The sequence below is a fragment of the Syngnathoides biaculeatus genome, chromosome 4, assembly GCF_019802595.1.
Source record: "Syngnathoides biaculeatus isolate LvHL_M chromosome 4, ASM1980259v1, whole genome shotgun sequence".
In the NCBI taxonomy this organism is placed as follows: Eukaryota; Metazoa; Chordata; class Actinopteri; order Syngnathiformes; family Syngnathidae; genus Syngnathoides; species Syngnathoides biaculeatus.
Genome location: NC_084643.1, coordinates 10,359,435 through 10,374,589, shown reverse-complemented (window position 1 = coordinate 10,374,589; position 15,155 = coordinate 10,359,435). Strand labels below are relative to the sequence as shown.

General features: G+C 45.1%; 2 protein-coding genes across 6 annotated transcripts; both read left to right on the top strand.

Moving 5' to 3' along the window:
* The first annotated feature begins 87 nt into the window (after positions 1–87).
* ubox5 (U-box domain containing 5) lies at positions 88–10,512 on the top strand. 5 transcript variants are annotated; one of them, XR_009794759.1, is made up of 8 exons: positions 88–145; positions 616–679; positions 2,954–3,055; positions 5,211–5,884; positions 7,404–7,960; positions 8,786–9,004; positions 10,006–10,278; positions 10,404–10,512. XR_009794759.1 is itself a non-coding variant. In XM_061818207.1 (7 exons), the coding sequence occupies exons 2-7, from the start codon at positions 626–628 to the stop codon at positions 10,209–10,211; spliced, it is 1,812 nt and encodes a 603-aa protein (XP_061674191.1). In that variant the 5' UTR covers positions 97–472; positions 616–625; the 3' UTR covers positions 10,212–10,502. The 5 variants fall into 5 exon arrangements, 1 of the variants encoding a protein (XP_061674191.1); XR_009794757.1 differs by having other exon boundaries at positions 97–472; XR_009794758.1 differs by having other exon boundaries at positions 97–507.
* A 1,004-nt stretch (positions 10,513–11,516) lies between these two features.
* On the top strand, positions 11,517–15,155 carry avp (arginine vasopressin). Its single transcript, XM_061817262.1, has 4 exons — positions 11,517–11,711; positions 12,767–13,024; positions 14,162–14,366; positions 14,436–15,155. Exons 2-4 carry the CDS (start codon positions 12,899–12,901, stop codon positions 14,558–14,560), a joined length of 456 nt encoding a protein of 151 aa, XP_061673246.1. The 5' UTR covers positions 11,517–11,711; positions 12,767–12,898; the 3' UTR covers positions 14,561–15,155.

The following is a 15,155-nucleotide window of genomic DNA, read 5'->3' as shown; positions in this document are numbered from 1 at the left end:
AAGTAGGTAAACTGATATGCTTAACCCAATCACGCATACACTGCAATATTTTATATGAAACCCTTTTCGCGTTTGCTAAGTTTGTCCCTTCTCGCATCCCGTAGCTCTGAGTACGCTAGCTAGCTAGCTAGGTAGCAGCAAATTGGTAACGGCATTTGCATTTATTTGTTCCAACATAAACTAATAACTTTAAAACGGATAAAAATCCGCTTTATGTCGAATAATAACCATCATTCGCTGTCTGCGGCGCGTGGTCTCTCATAAAACTTGGTTGTTATTGTTGTTTCGCTAGCTCATATTGCCATTATTACGGACTTGAATGCAGTGCAGTACTTCCACAAACGCTCATTTGGGCTGTGAATTCATCATGGATATTTCAATAGAATAAATACTTAGTCGACAACGTAGCTCGTTAATTCGTGATCAGAACATCGTTGCCGAGGCGTCTTACCTTGACATGTGTTCATGAAAGGTGAGACTCACTGAGTGTGAACGCAAAATACGAGTGTGAGTCGATGTCGAGTTGTTGAATACAGTACACTGCTTTTTCCTTGACTCTAACTCTGAATTATATATATATATATATGTGTGTTTGTGTGTATGTTTTCTTCTCAGGTTGGAGGACATGGTCGTGAATCTGTGCCTGCCACACTTCAACACAAACATTAGCTGCAGCAAGGTATTCTTTTCAGCCTTTCTTCCAGGGCTGGAGCAATCGAATATTTTTAGGATCAATTATTCCATCGGTTATTACGATGATGAAATATTTTGCGTTGCAATTCATTGCGAAATCTTATTTTCCTCGATGACTCTTTATTAGCCAATTGTATTGCTTAATGTTGAAACAAAAACAGAACAATTAAGCAGTATCACATTAGTGGAAGTTGTCATCCTCGCCAACCTTTTTGAAGCAGATCTACTTCCAGGGTAATAATTATCGTGAATGTGTTTGAAAATGTGATTTTTACACTTCTAAGGCTACTTTAGGTTCAAGTGCATGTCAAACTACGGCTGCAAACAACCATTATTTTCTTAATAAATTCAACCGACGTGGTTTTTTTTGCCATAAATTCATGATGACTTGGTTATTGATTTGGTCCATAACATGTTAGAAAATGAGGAAAATGTGGATTGTTGTTTGCCCAAAGTAAAAGCAGATATTTGCAAGTGTCTTATTTTGACAGAACAGCACCAACAACGAGTCAGTCCGCCTTCATGAAGGACGACACGAGCCAAAGAATTTTTAATGTTGAAAGATTTCAATCGGAGCATTGTGGCATTTTTCTACCACTTTGTAATTCACAAACACATTCTTTCAAATGCTTGGAACTTTATTGATTCCTTAAATGTTTTGTTGTTGTTGTGGCTGAAGCCACTCACGGTGACTGACATCACTGCCCATACACAAGCCTCATAAACTGAACACAAAATTAAGAAATGCTAAAGGAATTTGAGCAAGTTATGTATTTATCATAACACTGAATGGCTCAGTAGGTCTTTTCTACAGGCTGTCTGTGTATCGGTGGAGTGATGAAGTCCCGGTCGGTATATAGATGCAGATCCACTCAAAACACAACTTAAGGCGAACATTTATTTCCATAATTCCATTCAAAACCTGAAAATGGAATTGATTACAGATTCAGGAAACTGTAATTCCTGATGTCCTTGGATTTGATGAACTGGAACCCCACATTTTAAATGTAATAAATAAATACTTCAAATGGTTCCAATTGTGGACCCTGACTCTATAATATAGGAATGTTGAACATTTTAAATGGAATTATGGAAATACATGAACTTTTCTATGAATTTTTGGGAAAAGGTCTGCATGCGATTGCACGATTATCTGATCTTGGAAACTGGCAAACAGTTTGGGTGCCACAGACCACCTGGGGGGTGTTTGTACTTAACTGCAGAGGGCATCAGGAGTTTGTGAGAGGACCACTCTTGATTTTTAAGATACATTTGAAGTAATTATTTGCTTACAACCCCCCGCCCCACACACACACAAATAATGATTCTTATGTCATAATACTGTATGTATGGATACAGTGTATAATGCAGAATTTATATGCCATAAATAGGTGTAAAATGTGCGTGTAAGAGGTAAGATCCTGCTCGGACCACCTTGTGTTTTTTTTTTTTTCCTCACGGGAAATGATGGCGTTATTTGAAGCGCAGCATTTATTTGACGTGCTGATCAATAGAGGCATGGCGTCCATAAGGAGCAGATGCTACTCTTTGTGGGGAATACGGTACTGGTTGTCCCTTTTCAAGACCAGATGTTTGAAATCCATAGCCCTTTTCCACCTCCATTGTACATATGCCTTTCAGTACACAAAGCACTTTCACCACTCTTGCTTCAGCTAATGTAATGACACTCTTGAGGAGCGTCACGTGACCGCATTGACGTTGTTTTGCCACCTTTATCCGGTAAAAGGCTCAGTCCGTCCTCTTGTCAGGGTACAGGCAGGAGTCTTGGTAGACTTGGTAAACCGAGTGGGGGTGGGGGTGGGGGTGGAGGACAAAAGGCCTGAAAATAAAGACGTCGAGGCCCTCGGTTGTGTGTGGGAGACTGAATCATCGCTGGCCTTTTGCTCTCCTATCTCCGCCTTGTCCTATCATAAGAAAAGCTGTGCGTATTTTCTAAACGCGCGTTCTCTCTGCCACCTTGTGCTTGAACTCATGTCTGCGTCGGGTTTGTCACCTCATCCTTGGGCGCTCTCGTGGCACCGGAGGGTCTTCGGTCATTTGAATTGGACGCACGTCATCCCTGTCTCACCGACTAGTTTCTCTTAACGGCGACAGACGCGTGGATTTAAGGGCTTTGACGTAAAGTTGAAGTTAATCAACAAGTGGTATTTTATCTCTCGAGCGAAGCATTATTTCCTAGAATTTACTCTCCAATTTGTTTTAATTCCTGCTCGTTTGTGTCTTTCATTTCCGACTGAAGTTGTGCGCTGATGGGTACGATGTCACCAACCTTATTTCGGCGGACCCCGCTCTGCGGAGGCGGGGCTTCAAGCTGGAGTACTTTTTACGTCCTCCCGTGCAGGTGAGGCGTTGCCGTTTGGCAAGCTTTACTGGCGGTTGTTTCTTAAGGTTCAAATGTCTCATGTAAACAAGAGTCTGTATACATATACACACTGTAATTTCCGGCTTACAGAGCGCACCTGATTATAAGTCTCACCCAGTACATTTGTAAAGGAAACACCATTTGGTACATACATAAGCTGCACCTGTGTAAAAGCCGCAAGTGCCCACATTGAAACATGAGATATTTACTAAGAAAGATGGTACACGGAAAGCGTTTTCAAAGTTTTAATACCTTAGCTGAGCTTAACATAGCAACAACACGGTAGCACGAACTGCGCTGGTTAAAAAAAAAAAAAAAACACGCAAGGACAGCATTTACAGGGCCGGTTCAAAAAAAAACATACTTAAGTCACTCAGACGTGGCAATAACACAGCAGCAACGTACTAGCGCAATCAACACAAGCTAGCTAATATGGCGCTAACAGGGGCAGTTGAAAATAAAACATACTGGTAAAAATCACTGAGCCACGGCAGTAACATAGCAGCAAGACGCTAGCACAGCACTAACGGGGTCGGTTTAAAAAAAAAAACAAAAATATGCCGGTAAAAGACACTTCCTTGGTACATGTATTCCACCGTTCTCACTCTTACCTTTTTTGCTCGAGTGCTCCCTGGTGGCCTTTAGGAAAAAATGCACAAATTAGTCGCATCAACGCATAAACCGCAGGGTTGAAAGCGTGTGCAAAAAAGTCGCAGCTTTTAGGCCGGAAATTACGGTAGTCATTTTCGACACGTTAGGCTGGATTGGCTCACGTCATTCTTGGTGTGTGTACAAATCAAAATGATCCAACAGAACCTTGAAAGAAGAATACAAACCGATTGCTTTGGTTTTACAATCAAGTTCTCCAAAGTAACGGGAACAGAAATAAACACTTTGCGCGTTAAACCATAGTGACATTTTTCTTCACCACACAAGCGCACAATATTTTAACATATTTTAAGGTTGCACTGTATTCTACTCCCGTCATTAAAATGGAAACAAAACCTTGTATTCTTTGCACAGGTCGTTCTGCACAGATTAGGAAACAGTTCTCCCAAAAACAGCTTTGAACTCTTCTTAAGTCACTCCAGTAAAATGTGAAATTTATTCCGACGTGGAAAGAACGAAAGTGAGATGAGCCCGCCGCAAAGTCGCGAGTGTACTTTATTTATCCTCCGTAGCCCCACACCATAACAGTAATGCACAGCAGAACCCACTGTGGTACTTTATGCAGAATTTTGCTGTTGCAAAGACGAACACTTAAGGGGGAAATCCACTCGTGTGCATTAACAATGTATCCAATAGGTCATGTAATATGTACTCCATTTTGACAATGTGATGTTGCGCTGCCATTTTCGCGAGTCACGTGACCTACGTGCACGGATGCGACGCGTGCCGTGCCGCAACAAATGCTCGATTATATGGGACATCATTTATGTCCAGCGGCAATTTCTCTGATTTCTCGTCTGAAGAAGAAAAGAAATAGCAGTATCGGGAAGACGGAGGATTACTTCCATACACAGCCGTGATCGGCACCGCTCACGGCTGTGTATGGAAGTATTCCTCCGTCTTCGCGATCAACCGATCCTGCGATTTCTTCATCGGATGAGGATAAATACAAGAAATCAGCGCTGTGCATAAATGGTGTCCCGTGTAATCGAGCGTTTGGAACGGCACGGTACACGTCACGTACGCCCATGTACGTCATGTGACTTGCGAAAATGGCAGCGCCCCTGAAAATTCATAATTGTAGCTCAAAAGCTTCTCAAAACACTATTAAATGAGAGAGGATTTAACATCTCATTGTCAAAATGGAGTGCATATTACTTGACCTATTGGATACATTGTTAATGCACACGAGTGGGTTTCCCCTTTAAGTGTTTGTCTTTGCAACAGCAAAATTCTGCATAAAGTACCACAGTGGGTTCTGCTGTGCATTACTGTTATGGTGTGGGGCTGCGGAGGATAAATAAAGTACACTCGCGACTTTGCGGCGTTACATCAGGAGAACGCATTTCCCCTTTGAAAATCTGCAAATTTTCTTCCAACGCGGGCTTTTTGCGCAAATTTAGAGGCGTACGTTTGTACCTGTTCCGGAAGTCCTCGTTGCTAACAAGCTGTCGTCGTTCAACAGGTGACGTTAAGGTTCGGCTTCCGGGTGGAGCTGTGCCGGGTGGACGCGGAGCTGTGGCCCTGGGGCTTCGACCGAGGACAGTGCATCAAGAGGCTGGAGATCAGCACCAGCTCCGATCCGCTCCCCACCCGGAATATTGGCCAGGAACCGGTTGACGAGGGGCTCCAGAGGCAGGCCTGTCAGGAGCAGCGCCATCAAGCGCGTCTGTTGAAGGCCCGCCGGGCCCAGAAGTGGGGTGAGAAGAATTCGGTTGGGCCTCAGCCAGAGAGCCAGACCCAGTCAGGCACTCCTGAGGAGGACTTTAAAATAGTGGGCCGTTGTGAACTCAGGGAGGAAACGAAAGTTAGTTTCTCCCGTTCACCTTTTCACCGGCGGCCCCCCTTCGTCTGCCCTCCCCCTCCGCTCCCGGACGACGGTCGCCGAGAGGATCTGCGGAGCCGGGGACACCTCTCTTTGACGTCCGTCACGCAACTCCGCGTGACGCTGCCTTTCGGCGGCTCCGCGTCGGCGCTCGGGCTCAAGGCCTTGGCGGTGTGGGGGCAACCGGCTCTTTGCTGCCCCCCGGAGGACGTTGAAGAGATCGAGCGCGTCCACAAGGCCAGTCAAGGAGCGTTACGTCAACCTGTCCCTGCTGTCAATCCGATCAAATCCTCCTGCCACCGCACACCCACAAGGTAAAAATGTTGCCTTTCTACTGCACATTTATTCTTAAACACATGAGCTGTCTTTACTCAGACCCAGGAAGATGCAGACGTGTGATTTTTTTTTTTTCCATTTGTCGACGGAATTCCGTCTTTTTAAATTAAAAAATCAAAAATTCTCCAATATTCCGACCTCGAACCCGTGCCTGAAATCCGGTCCGACTTTTGCAAGCGAGGTAGAAGATTAGGAACGCGTCTGCTGATTGGTCGAATGTGTTCCTCCTGACCAATGAAAACGGTTGTTGGGAAACCGGGCGGCTCGTGGGGCCATTTTCAAGTGAACAGGATGACGGCGCTCGAGAGAAAGAAATTGATAAATATGCCAAAAATAAGTTGCGATGGGATTGGATGGAAGGAGAAATCTTCCATACCGTTGGAAAGAAGAAGAACTCTGTTAAGCGACTTCATTCGCAAAAATCGATCGAGCACCGCAATAACGAGGGGAGAGTTCAGAAGCAATTACTTGTAAAAATTACTGATAACGACACATGACGTTAATAATGGTTGTCAAATTCATGCGTTTCAATCATTTACTAAAACAAGAAATGAAAATGTTTTTGAATAAATACGATATACACGCTCTGAAAGCACGCTTGCATGCCATGATGCAAATCTGAATTCAATTCAGTCCTTTATTTAGTTGAATTTGTTAATTTTTTGGGGTTAAGGTATGCACCTAAATAATGAACAATCATATTGTGTACGTTTCGAAAACAGAATAGCATTTATTTATAGATGTACCAGAAATATTTCATTCATAATAAAATTTGTAAAATTTGGACGTTCACTTTGGTGACAAGGCTATTTTTCACGCACGCTTGCATGCCATGATGCAGATCTGAATTCAATTCAGTCCTTTATTTAGTTGAATTTGTTAATTTTTTGGGGTTAAGGTATGCACCTAAATAATGAACAATCATATTGTGTACGTTTCGAAAACAGAATAGCATTTATTTATAGATGTACCAGAAATATTTCATTCATAATAAAATTTGTAAAATTTGGACGTTCACTTTGGTGACAAGGCTATTTTTCACGCACGCTTGCATGCCATGATGCAGATCTGAATTCAATTCAGTCCTTTATTTAGTTGAATTTGTCATTTTTTGGGGTAAATGTATGCACCTAAATAATGGAACAATCATATTGTCTACGTTTTGAAAACAGAATAGCGTTTATTTACAGATGTACCAGATATGTTTCATTCATAACACGATTTGTAAAACTTGCAGGTTAAATTTGGAGACCCCAGCCCCCGGCTATTTTTCAGTCTTTTTTCATTCAGTCAAATCACATATCTGGAGATGAAAGGAGACCTGCATGTATGAATTATATCACATTTAATACAAACAAATATTTACTGGATACAATGACGTTTGTTTTGCAAAAATGGCCAAAGGTGACAATAGAATAAATCTATCGGTAAGATGCGTCTGGTTGTATGACTATTTACACAATGACACGTTTCTGCCGTATTTCCATCCGATTCCAGCGTCCAGTCTCTTAATTCAATCCCTGAGGAGTTCCTTGACCCCATCACCCAGGAAGTGATGTCACTTCCCATGCTGCTCCCGAGCGGCACGTCCGTGGACAGCAGCACCCTGGAGGAGCACCGGAAGACGGAAGCGTCCTGGGGGAGACCCGCGAGCGACCCGTTCACCGGCGTCCCCTTCACGGCCGCCTCCCGGCCGCTCCCGAATCCGCGGTTGAAAAGCCGGATCGACCGTTTCCTCCTTCAGAATGGCGACTTCAGGAGGGACGGGACGACGGGGAGACGAGGGGAGGGTGAAAAGCCGCAACCCTCCAGGCTCGTCGGCTCTTTGGCGCCGAGCGGTAATCGACGTATGGCGGCTGCCGCAAGAGAGGAGCCCGCGTCGGGACCCTCGTCGGATCGTGGAAACGCTTCACCTGGCTCGACGCTTCTTAACAAAAACGCGACACTCGAGATTGACGGAGTCAAGAAACGAAATTTGGATGGATCGGAACCACCTGCGGCTGTGCAACTGCTACGACCTCAAAGCAAACGAGCGCGAAGTGACACAACGTCAGGTGAGAGTATTGTCCGCAAATGCCGGTGTGGAGTTGGCATGTTCTCCCCGTGGGCACTCCCAAAAAACATGCAACATTCATTGGACCCTCGAAATTGCCCCTCGGTGTGATTGTGAGTGCGGCTGTTTGTCTCCATGTGCCTTGCGATTGGCCGGCAACCAGTTCAGGGTGTGCCCGTTGACACCTGGGATAGGCTACAGCACTCCCCGCGACCCTCGTGAGGATAAGCGGCATAGAAAATGGATGGATGGGAAAAGCTTTTGCGCCGTTTCCCCGCTTGAGATGGTCAAATAGACAATTTTGAGTGTCCAATTAATGTTGCATGTTTTTGGCATGTGGGAGGAAACCGGAGTGCCCACCCGGAGAAAACCCACGTAGGCGTGGAGAGAACATGCAAACTCCACACAGGGAGGGCTGGGATTGAACCCGGGTCCTCAGTACTGTGAGGCCAACGCTTTCCCAGCTGCGCCACCATGCTGCCCTCCATAATATCCATTCATTATCTTAGCCGCTTATCCTCACAAGGATGGCGGAATTGCATCTCCGAGCTATCTCCGGGGAGGAGGCGGGGGACACCCTGAACTGGTCGCCAGCCAATCGCTGGCATGCACATTCACACCTGCGCACAATTTCAGCGTTTTCAATTAATGAATGTTCGTGCAGAGCTCACGGAGGCGGGGCCGGGATTAGAGCCCCGTTCCTCAGAACTGTGAGGTCGATACTCTAACCTTTGACACCACCGTGCCGCCTAATCCATAATATTGTCCCCTCTAATCATTTATGAACCGAGTGATTATTTTTTTTACCGTTTGATTCCGTGTGAAGTCTCTTCCGGAGGCCGCAGCAGCAGCAGCAGCAGGAGCAGCAGCAGCAGCAACTCGCACGAACAACGTCTGTCGGCCAGCCTGGACGATGCCCTCTTCTCCGTCTTAAAGGGACGACCCTCCTTTACGTCAAACTTGTCCCCGCGGGGGCCGACCCCTCCTGTCGCTGTGTCGCTGGACGCTCCGAGTCCTTGTGAGGCCGCTGTTCCGAGTGATGCAGGTGGGCACCGGAAAAGTAAGAAAACGTCAATTTTACAATCAAATGAGATCCTGGACCAAATACTACTCGTATGATGGTGAAGCTCTGCCGGGGATAGCCTAAAACCCGGTTTAATTAACGCCCGTCCCTGAACATTTTACAATTACCTATCTTCATAATTTAAACCCAAGGTGTGCTTATGATCCCCAAATATTTTGATATACTTTCAAACTCATCGTACAACATTACCCGAAAAAGTAAAACAGCTCGCGGAGGATTTGGTGACGTGATGTGACGGCTCTCCCATAATCTTCTAAACGTGGCTCATCCAAGCAGTACATGATTATTCTTGAACCTAACAGGTCTGACTTGAGATATGAGCAAGAACTTTAAATTACTCTGCTCGCTTCACAGTAAGCAACATTTTGGCAGTGAAAAATCGGTCAAAAAAAGAGCCTTCGAGTCGCTTTCAGTTCAAGTTTCCTGCCAAACTAAGCATAAAACAAACACAGTTGCACATAACTTTGCTTTCAAATCTGCTAGCTTTGCTCACATCCATTTATTATTCATGCTCTGTGAAAAATTACAAATACCAATCAGCTTATTGATTTGTTTACAGTAGTTGTGTATCTCATCTTGAACACATTCTGCATAACTGCATTATACTGCCCCCTGTTGGCCACGGCACGCCCCAGAAGGAGTCATACTGAATTCCCAATGATCCACAAACTTTCGTTCTGTACATTTGATTTTTGTGATTTAAAAAAAAAAAGACGTAATTTTTTTTTTTTGGGGGGGTGGGATTTATTATTTGTTAAGGATTGTCAACTACGATTTCTCTGCGAGGCAGATGCAATCCTCAACACCTGCGGTGCTCTATGAATAAGAATAAGAAAACACAAAAAAAGGTTTGCGTTGTGCGGCAGCGGCGAGTGGACCGCCTCAGCGTCACCTTCAGTCAGGACGAACCCTGAACTCAGCGGCGCTTCTCCTAACTTTGTCCGACTTTTTGTCCCTCCCAGGCGAGAAGACGTGCTCACGTTGTTCGGCGGCGCTCTCCCCGTACCCGACGCGGCCGTCGCCCGTTTACCGGCTGCCCTGCGGCCATTTGCTGTGCCGCGCCTGCCTGCAAAGTCGCTCGGCGGCGGCGGCGGCCTCGGCCCGCGTCCTGTGCCGTACCTGCCGAAGCGCCGCCTCTCGCGCCGACATCGTTCGCGTGCATCACTAGCCTGCCCGGAGACAACGGAAGTGGGGGGGAAAGGAAAAAAAAAAAGAAAATTGCTCTCAAGGCGAAGGTACGGAAAGTAAATGTTTGTCCTTGTTCGTTGCTACATTCTCAGGTGTACGGAGGACGTCAAGAAGTATTGCATAAAACTGATTAGGAAAAAAAAAATGGAACTGTTGTCCTCCCTTTTTGTAGTCTCGCCATTGAGCGCCTCAGCCTTGGTTCAGATGGCTTGTGGACACACAAAAGAAGCCTGAGGACAGCGCGCAGCACAGCCGAGTGGGTGGGGGGGGGGGGGGGGGGGTTGGCATATGCGTGCATAAAGAGGAAAATGTGGGGACCGAAGCCTCATCATCATCATTTTATCATCTGGTGCCACGTGCCCACCGTGTAGCTATTTTGGATATTTGAAAGAATAAATGCAGAAATGATCAGATCACTTTGTCTTTCCCAACCCTTTATTGGACCAAGCCCAACACACCGCTTATCCTCACGAGGGTCACGGGCAGGAGGCGGGGTACACCCTGAACTGGTCGCCAGCCAAACGCAGGGCACATGTAGACAAACAGCCACACCGCCAATCACACCTAGGGGCAATTTAGAGTGCCCAGTTCATGTCGCGTGTTTTTGGGGATGCGGGAGGTAAACCGGAGCACCTGGAGAAAACCCACGCAGGCACGGGGGGGGGGGGGGACATGCGTGGATTGAACCCGGGACCTCAGAACTGCGAGGCCAACGCTTTAACAGCTGAGACCACCGTGCCGCCACAACCGAAGTCAAATGTCGCAAAAAGTTCATTGTGAACCTTCCGCAAGTAGTGGAAGAGCATTTATTTGATCGGTTTATCACGGTACATCAAAGATAGATGAACACACAACCGTTTTTTTTTTTTTTTTTTTTTTGGGGTGGGGGGTAAAGTTAGAGTGAAATTGGCTCGTTTGCCCGCAGCACACAAACGTGCCACGGCACACTTGCGGGAAATCACCGGCAAAAGTCGACGGTGAGGCAGACGCGCCAAATGAAAACTCCAAGCAGCCCCCCCGGCTGAAATGAAGTCCGCTGACTGGCGGCGACTCTGCGGGTGTTCTGCTCCGGAGCGTCCGCTGTTTGTTTTCCCGCTCGGGATGTGCCACTGAGCAGCGTTTTAAAAAAAAAAAAAAGGTGCAAAGTGACCCCCAACACTTTTCCCATTTGGCTTCCGTGTCGGTTTCCACAACAACATGTGGAGTAATCAAGGTCGTGATCCTGCATCCGCTGTGCAAGAACTGCATGCAAAATGGCGCCAGATAAGATTAAGAAAAAAAAAAACCAAAAACGGCCAAACTGTCAGCGACGTGTGCGATCTTTCAAAGACATTTTTGTGCATTTTGCTACGGTCGTAGCCATTTGCTCCTTTAACCTTGTCCGATTTCAAATTCTTGCAGGTCTTTTTGCGTTGTTGGTCGCAAGTTCACTGAACGTTTGCAGCTGTGGCAATTTGCACAAAATCGGGATATATGATGGGTATGACGTATTTTATTTACATTTTGAGATAAACATGCATATCTTAGCAATAATTGCTTGAAAACAGCGACAATAATGCAACGATTCGTACAGGACTCCAATGATGAGCTGTAAGGAAGTACAAACACTTTATTACTTAGTTATTTTTCAATGTTTATGTTTCCGGCGACTGTACTTTTAATTTTTTTTGATGATATTAGAAAATCTGTATTTTGTGCTTCTTAGAAAAGAAAGAAAGAAACATTTGTGTAGGTTTTTTTTTTTTTTTTGCTCCAGTTTGGCCAACTGGTTATTGATCCGTCCATCTATCCATCCATTTTCTTTGCTGCTTATCCTCACAAGGGGCGCAGGGAGCGGTGGAGCCTATCCCGGCTGTCAACGGGCAGGAGGTGGGCGGGGCAGACCCTGAACCGGTCGCCAGCCAATCGCAGGGTAGATAGAGAGAAACTGTCGCAGTCGCAATCACACCTACGGGCAATTTTGCGTGTTTTTGGGATGTGGGAGGAAACCGGAGTGCCTGGAAACTCCACACAGGCAGGTGCAGGGTTGAACCCAGGCCCTCAGAAGTGTGAGGCCAACGCTTTACCAATCGTGCCGCCACTTTAATTTCAGTATAGTATGATTTTTTTTTTTTTGTTTGTTTGTTTGTTTTTTTCAGGACGTCTGCTTTTACCAAATATCTGCACTTTGGCTCAAAGTGCGAGTTCTCATCGCGGTCGCGGTAATGAAACGTCCTCAATTAACTGCTAATAAACAAGATGCCATCTAATCAGTGAGCCGAAATGCAGCACATGCATTTAAAATGCTAATATCATAAAAACAAATCAAAAGGAAGCAATCATCCTGACCTTGAGGTTGCGCCTTAACTTTTTCTTTTTCCGATCGGGCTGCACGGTCACGAAGTGCTTCAGAATCACTTACGAACTTTGATAAGTCGTATTAAAAGGTTTCCCTTGGTGGGGGCGGGTGCTGTGTTTGTCCTTTTTGCCAACAACCTGATAATTGTCGCACGTTGAATACTGACGAAAACATTTGTTGTCGCTGGTGCGGGTAAGTGATGCGCAAACACATCCGGCCCGACCTCTGCAGGAGCGTCTGTGACGTCACTATGCCAGTCGAGGCGCTTATAAGGCGGGCGGCGAGCGCCGGAGCACCCGCAGCCAGCCAGCAAAAGCTCAGCAGCAGCGATGTCTCGCTCCTCCGCGCTCCCCCTGTGCGTCCTGGGACTCGTCGCCCTCTCGTCCGCCTGCTACATCCAGAATTGCCCCCGGGGAGGCAAGCGAGCCCTGGCCGACACTGCGGGACTCAGACAGGTGGGTCTTTTTTTTGTTTGTTTGTTTTTTTGCCAAAGCAAAAAAAAAACAAAACAAAAAAGTCCAATTGTTATATTTTCTGAAATATTTAAGTAGAATTAATTTACATTTCAAAAAAGGTGGTGCACAAAGAGTGATCAACTTTATTTAAAGATAAATATCAAAATTGATGACGCTTACGTAACATTTTCTCATGTTTATTGCAGCTCTTTATTATCTTTATATAATGACAGATTCTAAAAGTCCTCTTCTTTTGTTCTTTTTCCCTGATATCTAATTATTGTTTGCTAATGACAAAGTTCCATTCCATAAAGGTTGGAAAGTTGCAATGAAAAATTACATTTCCAAAGATAATATACATTTTGTTACGCTTCCTGAAATATTTAAGTAGAATTTAACCATTACAAAAATGGATGGGGGGGGTGGGAGTCTTATAGATGATAAATTAGATATTACAAAGACATTTATTGGTGTAGTAGTTAAAAATAATAACTATGACACTTGTTCCATGACAATGAAATTTCATTATAAATTGTAATCAAAAAATATTTTAAGCTTCCTGAGAAATATATATTTTAATGATAAAAAATACAAAGAAAGTTGTTCATGATAAACTAATTTAAATAGCTAACATTTCCCAAAAATTAACTTGAAAAATTTGCGACATTTTTTTATGTATTTATGAATAACAGCATCTTTTTTATAATGACAATCGATTTGGGATATAGTAGTGAAATTTTTATTTTGGAAATCCATATTTTTTTTATGTAGCTGTAACTGTTGCATTAAAATATATGCATTGATATCATTTTGCAGATTTCAAGGTCTATGTTTGCTGCCAAATTACTAACCAGAAAAGTTCTGTGCAATTTTGGTCCAAGTGTAAATCTGTCGACAGATGATATTTAATATTGACTTATACAAACATGAAGCTCAAGCTACAAAAAAAAAATATATAATAATAGTCATAATAAAAGAACAATGGACCATCATGACTCAACGTTGATTTTTGAGCATTTTTCATGCGAAAGATCTGCCTTTCCTCTCTTTGGGTTCGACCACTGATTTTCATAAATGAGCCCAGTCCGGTCCTGAACGCGTCGATTGGATCAGAATGACCCCCGAATGTCCCCGCAGTGCATGTCGTGCGGCCCCGGGGAAAGAGGCCGCTGTTTCGGCCCCAACATCTGCTGCGTGGAGGGATTCGGCTGCCTTCTGGGCTCCCCGGAAACGACGCACTGCGTGGAGGAGAACTACCTGCTCACCCCCTGCCAGACCGGGGGTCGAACCTGCGGACCCGAAGGGGGCCACTGCGCCGCGTCGGGACTCTGCTGCAACTCTGGTAAACACAAACAAAGCGCCGACGTGTTCGATGGGTTCGAGTGACTCCGCCGTCTTGTTTTTCTTGCAGAGAGCTGTGCGGTGGACTCCTCGTGCCTGGGGGAGGTCGAGGCGGAGGATCCGGCCCAAACCTCCCCCGCTGAACTGCTTCTGCGCCTTCTCCACGTGTCCACCGGCCGACTGACTGAGTACTAAAATACCAAGCGCGCCCCCCTCCTCCCCGCAACTTTACTCACTTAAATGCCTTTCAGACCGAAAACCTGAAACCTCCACGCACTTTAGTCAGTGTTTCCCAAACCGAAATCTCACGGCGCACAAAAAAAAATAATAATAATAATAATTATGATCTTATCTCAATTCACGTGGAAATTTAGCTACTCGTCATTACGAAAGTTGACTTGTACCGTCTGCCATCTAGTGGAAGATCGTTGAACTTTTCTGCCTGTCGCTATATGCGGGCCGGCATGGAAAGGTGACCCCCCCCCCCAAAAAAAAAAAATAAAATAAAAAAATAAAAAAAATCAATCATTTGTAGTGTTTCAATCCTCCTGAAAACAAATAAGTGAAACTACAAAGGTGTGTTTGGGAATCAGCGACTTAAGTCACATCCACTTATGTGTGTCACGTCACTTCAATTCTGTCTTTTAATGATGATGATAATAATCAAGGCGCTGGTTACTTTCTGGCCACTCCTCAGCCAATCTGAAGTCAACGAGGTCCGGCGTGTTCGTGACGCGCCGCTGCACTGACTGTAAACTAACTTTGCTCCGCTTCTAATGACGACTTTGAG